This window comes from Vipera ursinii, assembly GCF_947247035.1.
Source record: "Vipera ursinii genome assembly, chromosome: 1".
Taxonomy (NCBI): domain Eukaryota; kingdom Metazoa; phylum Chordata; class Lepidosauria; order Squamata; family Viperidae; genus Vipera; species Vipera ursinii.
Window position 1 is genome coordinate 189,323,715 of NC_139512.1, and position 10,698 is coordinate 189,334,412.

General features: G+C 41.7%; 1 protein-coding gene across 1 annotated transcript; it reads right to left on the reverse strand.

Annotated features, from left to right (window-relative positions):
- Positions 1-3,683: 3,683 nt before the first annotated feature.
- Positions 3,684-10,111, reverse strand: TNFSF13B (TNF superfamily member 13b). Its single transcript, XM_083350289.1, has 6 exons — positions 9,186-10,111; positions 8,951-9,047; positions 7,908-7,964; positions 6,977-7,089; positions 6,746-6,896; positions 3,684-4,450 (listed from the first exon to the last, which is right to left on the reverse strand). Exons 1-6 carry the CDS (start codon positions 9,504-9,506, stop codon positions 4,338-4,340), a joined length of 852 nt encoding a protein of 283 aa, XP_083206415.1. The 5' UTR covers positions 9,507-10,111; the 3' UTR covers positions 3,684-4,337.
- Between the last annotated feature and the right edge of the window lie 587 nt (positions 10,112-10,698).

A 10,698-nucleotide genomic window follows, 5' to 3' on the forward strand; every position in this document is an offset into this window, starting at 1 on the left:
CTTTTGACTAAAGATTATGAGAACAGCATATATATTTTTTCATGATGCATGCCATAATGTTTGAAAAATAATACTTCCTCTGATTGACACACTTGATGTTACTATATCTGGTAAAGATGAATATATCTGTTGATTTCTTTTTGGTATGCCTGAATAATTGCTTAATTCTGCAGTTCAAAGCATTGCTTCTATAAACATCTTTTTTTAAAATGCATGTTTGATTTGTTTAAATTACCAAAAATTAAGCTGAAATATTCAGATAAATATGAAATGCCAGACAGCTACAGAGGAACTATAGCAGGAAGATCTCCTGGACAAGGAGAAGACTGGAATGTGAATTAGGTGTCAGAGTATTGGCAAATACATTACTAAAATAAGTTTAAGTTTAAGTTTAAGTTTTATTTAATTTGTATACCGCCCTTCTCCTTGGTAAGGACTCAGGGCGGTTCACAGGGCATATATAAAAAAAGACAATACAAAAATTAAAAAAGATTAAACCCATGCCCAGTTAAAAACAGTAATACAAATCTAAAACGACGAATTAAAACCCATAATCCCCTGTCAGGCCAGACCAGCCATTTCAAATAGGTGGGTCTTCAGGCCCCGATGGAAAGTTCGGAGGTCTGATGCCGTCCGGAGCTCCACCGGCAGTTGGTTCCATAATGCCGGAGCGCCCACAGAGAAGGCCCTCCCCCTGGGGGCCACCAGTCGGCATTCCTTGACTGGCGGCACCCTGAGGAGGCCTTCTCTGTGGGAATGCACAGGGCGGAGGGGAGTTGATGCCGGCAGCAGGTGGTCCCTGAGGTATCCCGGACCCATGCCATGTAAGGACTTAAAGATCGTAACCAAAACCTTGAACCTCACCCAAAAGACAACTGGTAACCAATGCAGCTCGCGGAGCAAAGGTGTAACATGGGAGTACCGGGAAACTCCCAAGACAACTCTCGCGGCCGCATTCTGTACCAGTTGGAGCCTCCGAGTGGTCTTCAAGGGAAGCCCCATGTAGAGAGCATTACAGTAGTCAAGGCGAGAGGTCACGAGCGCATGAGTGACCGTACACAGGGCATCCCGGTTCAGATAGGGTCGCAACTGGCACACCAGGCGAACCTGGGCGAAAGCCCCCCTAGTCACGGCCACTATATGATCTTCCAGGGTGAGCCGTGAATCTAGGAGGACTCCCAGGTTGCGAGCCCTATCCACGGGGGGTAAGAGCTCACCCCCCATAGAAAGAGATGGAACGTTTTGAATGTCCCGGGATGCCGGAATGTACAGCCACTCAGTCTTGTCAGGGTTGAGTTGAAGTCTGTTCCTCCCCATCCAGACCCGAACCGCCTCCAGGCAACGGGACATCACAGCGAGGGCATCACTGGGGTGGTTTGGGGTTGAAATAAAAAGTTGGGTATCATCGGCATATTGATGATACCCAACTCCAAAACCACGAATGATCTCACCCAGCGGTTTCATATAGATGTTGAACAGGAGGGGCGAGAGGACCGACCCCTGAGGAACTCCACAAGCGAGAGTCCTAGGGGTCGACCTCTGCCCCCCTGCCAACACCGACTGCGAGCGTCCCAGGAGATAGGAGGAGAACCACTGAAAAACTGTGCCTCCCACTCCCAATCCCCTGAGACGCCGCAGCAAGATACCATGGTCGATGGTATCGAAAGCCGCCGAGAGGTCTAATAGGACTAGGACAGAGGAATATCCCCTATCCCGAGCCCTCCAGAGATCATTCACCAGAGCGACCAATGCCGTCTCCGTGCTGTGCCCGGGCCTGAAACCTGATTGGTAAGGGTCCAGATAATCCGCTTCATCCAGGACCAAAGGGAGCTGATGCGCCACCACACTCTCAACAATCTTCGCAAGAAAGCGAAAGTTGGAGACTGGACGAAAGTTGTTCAATACAGCTGGATCCAGACTGAACGTGGATGCTATATTTGATCCAGGATGAATCATTGTTAATTCTTGGGATGATTTGGTATAGTTAAGAAGCTGTGGTAAATTTTCTATGAGTTGATTATAATAACAGTTTGTTAACAGAGGTGTTTGAACTTTTAATCTTGTTTTATTATTGTTCTTCTTGCTAACTATTTTGTCATTAATATAGTATATAGTTGACAGATAAATAATTTGCAAATAGAATTAATAGTTTAGTAGTTTAAAATATTTTGGGCCTGTTTCGCAAGGAGTGGGAAACTACTATTGTTGTAGTATATTAATCACTATTCAACTGGGGGAAATATGTGTATATGTGTTAGTTTTTATGCATATGTTTAGTGTCTTGTTTGTTTTGTGTTTTTACTTTGTCACTTAAATTTTTTTTGGTGCATTTCATTTTACCTTTTTTAAAAAATAAAATTAAAATAGATGGAACAAAAAGAAGAAAGTGGCATAAACAAAAGCACCAAGTCCCAAACTTTCAAGCTGCTGCTCTGAAAATTAGCTAATCATGTCTTGGAGCCTGAATGACTGACTTGGCATCATTCAATGTTTATCAACAAAGTAAATTCCAGCAAAGAAAAATAGCAATTAGCAATAGGAAAATGTTGTGAAATCTCCAGTCAGTAGATGGCACTGAGGTTCAAAATGGCATTTAGAAGTTTAAAGGAAGGAGTTCCAGTAGCAAGGTGGAGGAAATCCCCTGTTGATTACATTAACTGGACGCTTCTTTTTGAAACACTGATATATTCTGTGCTTTGATATTATGCCAGGGATCAAGAAATGCTGGCAACAGTATGCTTAAGGGAGAATCTATGCTTTCTTTGGTTTTACTCCATCTTGACACCTTCCCATCATGTCGGCTGTAATGACTACATAAAAGGGCTCTAAAACTGAATTGTTGAAACATGAGAATTAGCAATTCAACAGGCAATGTGGAGGCTTAACAATACAGGGAGAAACTAGCAATTTATTATAATTTTAAGTAAAGAGGATCAAAGGTGGCTTAGCGCAGATCAGTTGCTAGCTGCCTAGTACACAGGTATTGATTGACTTGACAGCTCATGATCATCTTTATAGATCTGCTTGTAGTATGGTGTTGTATGAATAAATCTGAAAATAGTTTGGGAAGCCAATCTTGGACTTATTTTAAACAAGATTCGGAAAGATTGTGAGACAGAAAGTCAAAGTAATAAATCTGAAAATGCAGTGTAAAGCTTCCCACAAGCTAGAATGGTGCTCAGAGGAACCTTTTGCAAGATATCAAATGGGGGGGGGGCATCAGTGTGGACTCTCTCAAAGTGACCTGAAAAACTGGTTGGGATAGCTCCTGATTGTTCCTTTTGACATACCAGGTCAAACTTTGAAAGAGAGTGATCTTTTTCCCTGCCCCAGCTCCTTGATAATCATTTCAAGTACCGTAATCTACCAAACCTTATAATACAAGCCATATTTTTCTTTCACTATAAAGAAACAAAGAACTACTCAAGAAATAAAAAAATTGTTCTGAGCTTTACCCCAGAAGCTGGAAGTGCAGCACATTTTTGAGCAGACTCCATTCTCATCTTTGCTGTTTTTTTTATATTTCAAAGACAATATAAATGAACTAAAATTTACAGTGAATGCTGATACACATATTCAGTATGAATAATAAGTGAATGACTGTTTAAGTACTTAAAATCAAGAATATCTGTAGATTATTAGTAAATAAGATGAGTGGGTGGACAAATGGAAAGTACACCCCATGGCTTGCCTAGCCCTTTTAATATAGCATTCTAGTATAGTTACTTGAATAAGAATCACATAAAAATTATTTTATGTTCGTATTTGAAACCATCTTCATGGGTGTCCTAAAGAGGAACCGTGTACTTCCTGCTATGGTTCATGTTTTTATTGCTCTCTGTAGGACACTTGATGCTGTTCAGATGCAGTATGATTTCTTTCTTCCTCTTCTGCAGATTGCAAGATGCGAATCTTGGTTCTCCAGTTGCAGCTGCTTGGGGAAAATGTAGGTAAAGTTGAGATATTTACACCTTGTCTTGTCTGTGACTTTGCTGGGCTCAGAAGTCTGACCACTTGTGAACAGACATTGCACTCCAAAATTGATCCAACAGAAGTTCAACTCTTCTTACATAATAAAGCTATTTATATTTTCACAAGAAAAGTTTCATTTCTGGTAATCCACACATGAGAGGGTAGTACACGACAAGCATGAGTAGAATTTCCTCTTTCTGAATAAGTTAATACCTTTTTTAAAAAAAATAAAACCACCCATCACTCAACTTACTAAAGAGGTAATATGCAACAAACCCCCATAATGATTTCAAATTATTTCATAATTCCTGAAATATCTTGATGCACTGGAAAAAGCCAGGCAATTAATAACATCAAAAAGACTTTCACAGAAGTCTGACTGCACCAAAAAATGTGACATCTCCATTCAAGACTATTCTGGCACTTGTGCGTGGTATGGTAAGCTGAAGTTCATCTCCTTCTTCTAATTTTGCAACACCTGCCAAAACATTGCAATCATTTTAAGTACAACAGTCTAATATACCAAAACAAAAAAATGGTTGTGATTTGGCTAGTCCTTAATTGACAAAGCTGCCACCTTCTTTCATTTTGTGGTTAAAAATGCATATTATATACATTATATACACCTATAAATAAGGTATATATAAATAAATATAGTCCTCAAGGTACTACAAGCCATTTAATGAACATTCAAAGTTATAACAACCCCTTCCCTCCAAAAAAGCTATATACAAATTGTTTCAAAGTTACAATGCCTGCAGCTCCCCCATGGTCAATGGCCCATAGACCGACCACATAGACACTGCAGCACACCCGCCTATTTCCCCCACCCCATCCTGCTTGCTGGGTCTCCATAGATACTGGGCCTGCTTTGCCACCCCACCAGCTTCCACACACTCCTCCCCACACCCAGTCACCTTTCTCCCACTTATCTTTTGAACATATCCAGAACTCAGAAAGTCAGGGTACGGAAGGTCACTTGATTGTTGGGACACATGACAAAACTGAGGAGAAGAAATCTTGTTGGTTTTGCTTTCTTCGCTATGCTTTGTTCCCCCAGGGCCAGCAACACTAATGTAAAGCTACCATTGCTGGCACTGTGGGAGGAAAATATTGTGAGGAAAGCAAAACCAGCAGGATTTCTTCTTAGTTTCTCCAGCGTTACCAATGCTAGCATAAAGCTAGTGCTGCTGGTCCTGGGGGTGCAAAACATAGCCAGGAAAGCAGAACTGAAAGGATTTCTTCCCCTCAATTATGCCATATGGCCCAGCAGTGGAGCAGCCTTCATTACTCCAACTTCCTGGACTCTGGATATCCTTGAAAGGCAAGCGTGTGATTGTGACAGGGAGGAAATCATATGGATGTGGGGAACCCAAGGGGCAGGAAGTGAGCATGTGGTATCTCAGAGGGTAGGGGGGAGCCTTGGGAGGTCCAATATGGGTGGGCCTGTCCCTGCACTAGGCCTCCCATGATCTCCCCCACCTAGGTCACACCATGCTCTACTTAATGACCCATGAATTTCATTTCATGTTTAACGAATGCATTGGGGAGAGCAGGAATAGGGAGGTTATTAATGGCACAGTTCATTTTACATAGATCCCAACCTCCAGCACTAATGAGCAGGTTCCATTACTGTTGTAAATCAAGGACCACCCGCTCTTTTCTAGAGGGATCTTGACTTCCAACATGGATGGAAAGGCAGACTAGTGGGGTGTAGCAGATATGAGGTATAGTTTAAGATTATGGAAGCTGCTTGGGGAGGCTTGGGATTAGTCACTCTTTCTGATTCCAGCCTCTTCTGAAGAATTTTCATGAGGCTCAAACGATGGAGGATCATGGACATTAGTCCATAAGCTCTTTGGGGAATGGTCAAAATATAAACAAATCAACATCACTCAATTGCAAAAGGCAGCCTTAATTGGAACAGCTTACATCCTGTGATGATACCTTTAACCTCATCAAACAATAATATCTGCCTATCCCAGTCCTTAGGAAAGACTTAAGAGATGGACAAAAGTAGGCAAATCTAGTCTAAACACCTGGTTGACTATGCAATCAACCATAATAATAAAACATGCATTTCAATTATTTCAGGGGTTTGGGTCCATTCAGCAGCAGTTCATTTTCTAAGTCCAGAATGTTCTTCCCCATTCCTAGCAGATTTTATGTCTGTGTCCATCAGGTAGTCCCCAGTTCTATGCCATTTTCCTAACACAGAAAGATGTGCCAAAAAGCAAAAAACAGTGTATGTTTGCATCTGGTTCTCTACCAGAGGTTGCTGCCTGCCACTGAGATTAAGAGAAAGAATTAACGGGAATTCACCTGTATGATTTTTTATTTTATTTTAATCCCATTTATATCCCGCCCTTCTCCGAAGACTCAGGGCGGCTTACAATTTAAGCACAAACCAATGTGCTTAGCAATAGCCTTCATTCTATGTATATGCCTGCTTATTAGGGCTTTCGCCCCGCCCCCAAGCGGCATTATTACAAAGTCAGCTTAATTGCCCCCAACAATCTGGGTCCTCATTTTACCTACGTCGGAAGGATGGAAGGCTGAGTCAACCTTGAGCCTGGTGGGACTCGAACCTGCACTAATTGCAGGCAGCTGGTGTTACTTAAGGAGGCATTAGCCCACTGCTCCACCAAGGATGTAAGGAGTTCAGCATGGCCCACCACACCATCCACAACCATCCTTTTATATGGCTAATTCTCTTTCCTACCAGCAAAATTCTTATCTAGGCCAACAAATTTAGAATGTTTTTCATAATTACCTGCTGTATAACAAGAATTGTTAGGAGATGTTTCAGGCATGTTTTGCAGGCAACGAAACAATGTAACCAGACTGAGATCATCTCCAACGACGTGGGCTTTTTTCCTCTGAATTAAATGTCCCATTACAAACATTTCATCTGTATATAAAACCTGAACAAATAAATTTCATTGCAACTTTAAATTAATACTTCAGACAGATTAGTAAAAGAACTTTTTTTTCTCTATTTTACCTGACCATATATGAAGAAGTAGCCAGTTTCTCTGACCAGTATTTTATTTCCATGTTCTTCTAGAGCTGTTCCTCTTTTAAAGCTAAGAAGCCAGGGAACTATACTTGAATCATCTGAAAAATTATTAGTATCTCATTAAACATGGATTGACTATTTTCCTTATATACTTCCTATGATTTTTTTTAAAAAAAGAAATAATCATTATGCCTTTGAGATGAGTAACTCAAACAGAAACAAACAAGTATTAATGTTTGATTAGAAGTTCAGATAACTAAACCATCCATGGCTAGTGGTTGAGGATACTTTTGATGCTTTTGTATCATCTTGCTTTTTTCAACTTTCTTTTGTAATTCAATACTTGCTTTTTTCAATATTTCTTTGTACTCTATCTCAGTATTTTAAAAATACATGTGGATTTTAAAAGAGAGATAAGTAGCTTTTGTACATCGAGGTGAACTCCAAAGATCTTCAAGAATAGCCTCCTGACAGAAGCCATATTTTTATGGATCTACCAGGGTTCAGACTGTATCAGAACTCAGCTCAGAAGGTTGGTGAACTAGAGGAATGCAGTGGAATGTAGGGAAAGACTTGTAGTCAGGAATCCTGTGTACACCTGGATTTTTAGCATATAAGCTATAGGTATAAACAAACCCTTTGGGACAGGTTATGCATTTCCACCTGTCACCCATTGAAACAGTGGACCATCAGAGTTGAAAATTTGAATCTCTAATGCTGACCCAGGCTTTCCTCTAAAAGTGGGAAAGGTGGAGTGGTAAAATGATAATAAATATAACTGGATTTGCCCTTCCTGCATTACTTAAGAACCTTTAAGAACAAGGTTGCATTTGAGCAATTATAATGCAATGGCAGAATCTGTTCACTCACAGAAAATTGGGTTGCACTAAATCACGATAAGAAATTAGTACATTACCATGTTGCTGAATGGCACTTTTGCTGTCAGCCATCAATTGCAGACACGACTGTAATACTAGAAAGAGATATTTCAGATTAGAGAGAAGTTGAAAAAACATACAAGGAAATTAACGTGGGATTCAAGTAAAGGAAATTAAAAATAATTAGTTTCAGGAAAGTGTGGGTTGTAACTCTTCCTACCCTACTAATGAGTTGTTAATTCAAACTAGTTCAAGGGAATTTGAATTCATATTCTATAATGAATACATGTCGCTAGGGGCCCATTCAAACTATTCCTGGGGGGAAAATGACAGTTTAGAATTATAGTATTGCTAATGTTATATTTTGAAAATAAATGAACCATGTTAATAAGAGCAATTATAAAATGTAATACACAAGACAGGGTTATTTCACCTTTGATTAGATGTACATGAATTGAGTGGGAGAGATAACTGATCCGGAAAAGGGAGAGAAGGATTAAAGTTCATCAAGCAACAATTCATCTAAAGCAGGGGTGTCAAACTCAATTTCATTGAGGGCCGCATCAGCATTGCGGTTGCCCTAAGGGGGCCGGGTGGGCGTGGCCTACTGGGTGGGCATGGCTAGAGTGCGTATTGCCTACTGGGTGGGCGTGGCCAGCTCTACATCGTTCGCATCAAGGGTGCCTATGGGGGCCTGGGCAGGAGTGGGACAGATCTGAGGGTCTCTGGCAGAAGGAGGGTCTCTGGGCCAGGGCCAAGGCAGTGGGGGCCGTTCCCTCACTGTTTCCAGGATGGCTTCGTGGGCCACATGAAACCACTTCACGGGCCGCATCCGGCCCCCGGGCCTTGTGTTTGACATGTCTGATCTAAAGGGTGGAAACTTGAAAGACACCCATCTTTTCAGCAGGAAAGTTTGCTGTTACAGATACCTCTGATCTACCCTATCAGCATCTGTTATTTTCACCATATAAGACCCTCCATGCTCAGCCACAATTCTTAATGTCCTGACCTGGGGTGTTTTCCCAGAGACCACTGTGAATTCCAATCAGATCTTACTTCATCCAACCAGATCTTACCTTACCTGTTTCTCCTCTCTGAGAGGGGGATCTTTTCCCCCTGTGTCTGTCTCCAGTCCACATTATGTTTTGGTTTCCTCGATGTGATCCCAAAACAACTCCCTGACAAAACATAGCCAAATAAGCATAATGAAGGCTGTAATTGCGCTCTCTCTCTCTCTCTCTCTCTCTCTCTCTCTCTCTCTCTCTCTCTCTCTCTCCCTCTTCAGCTCCTCCAGTGCCCGATGGTTTTCAACTCACCTGGCTGGAAGCTGCGCTGGCCATCTTCCAGTATGGAATGAAGGGGCTGGCTGCCTTGGGTTCAACAAGTCGTGGAAGCGAATTCCTTGCCTGAATCCTGCCATTCAGCTTGCTGGTTAGGACTGCTAGTTCTGTTTTTAGTGCAACAACATAGTAAAGGGATGCTGCTGCCAGGCAAAAGGAGACAAACACTGCAAGTCCAAGAAAGATGAATAGGAGCCCTTTACAATCAAAACCATTAACAGAAGGAGAGGAAGAGGGGGAAGACCCACAAGTTGTGAAGGTATTGCCTTTTTCTCGTGGGAAATTCATAGATTTCATGACTTCTTTATTAAAGCCAAGAAGAAACTTCAGCTGCTTCTTATTCTGTGCAATACAAACATTTTGCCAGTTGCATCCAAGCTATGTGCTCAAAATCCCATACTGCGTGCTTCCGGTCATGAGAACCTGCTGATGCCACGTATGTTGCTTCTGCTCTGCATCTGCACAATGTAAAGCTCTGTTTCTGTATTTCGGCAATGAATCTTCCTCATTTTGGTTTCTGCCTCATTGATTACCCATTATCCTTCTTATGCAGCCCCATGACCTTGCCTGACTCCACAACTTCTACCAATGCAATTGCATTTTGCAGCTGGGCAATAATTTCCTCCTTAACAAATGAGTGCATTTGGGTGGGGTGGGAGATTTTAAAAAAACCCTGGGATTTCTGTCCATTTCTAGTTCCCTCTTATGCTACATACATTCCCCTCTCATTAGGTCTGCTGTCATATAGTAGCATTCCATCAGTTCCAGATGCTCATCCATGTATAGTTTCATGCATAGTCTCATCCATTTATACTTTCTTCCATTAGGTCTCCCTGCTGGTGGACCTTGTTGTTCCTGGTGATATCCAAGTTGCCCTGATTCTTTTAGTTCCTGCCGGTCTCATATCTGAGGCAGGCAGGTGAAGTGCTCAGGGATCTTTGCTCAAAGACCCTTACTAGTAAGGTGGGTACCAGTCAGGATTTGAACCCATCTATCTATCTATCATCTCTAGAATATAACTGAAAATCTGATAGTATGTATTCATAAATTCTGTGGTTGCTTTGTTTTGTACCTTGTAAATATATTCAAGTCAGATTGTCAAATCTAGCTCTAAATCTTTGCATAAAGGTCTGGTAATTATCTAGTAACAAATCATTCCTCTCAATGAGGGCACAAGCCATTTTGTTGCCTCTTTTTTCAGCAGAATGAAAACAATCCTGGAGGGAACTGTAGGAAGCTGCTGGTTGACCTAGCACACAGGTCTGCAACCTGCGGCTCCCAGTCCTCTGCCATGTGCAGTCCATAAAAAAAAAAGTGGGACTAAAAAAGTTCAACCAATCAATTCAAATATGCAGGGTAGGTGCATATCTTGCCTTGGCTCCATTCTTCAGTCAAACCCTGTTCTGCGCATGCATGCATGTACGCACATGCACACACAATTTTTGCGGCTCCCAGTTTTTCCTTTTGTGAGGGAACCGGTTCCGAGTGG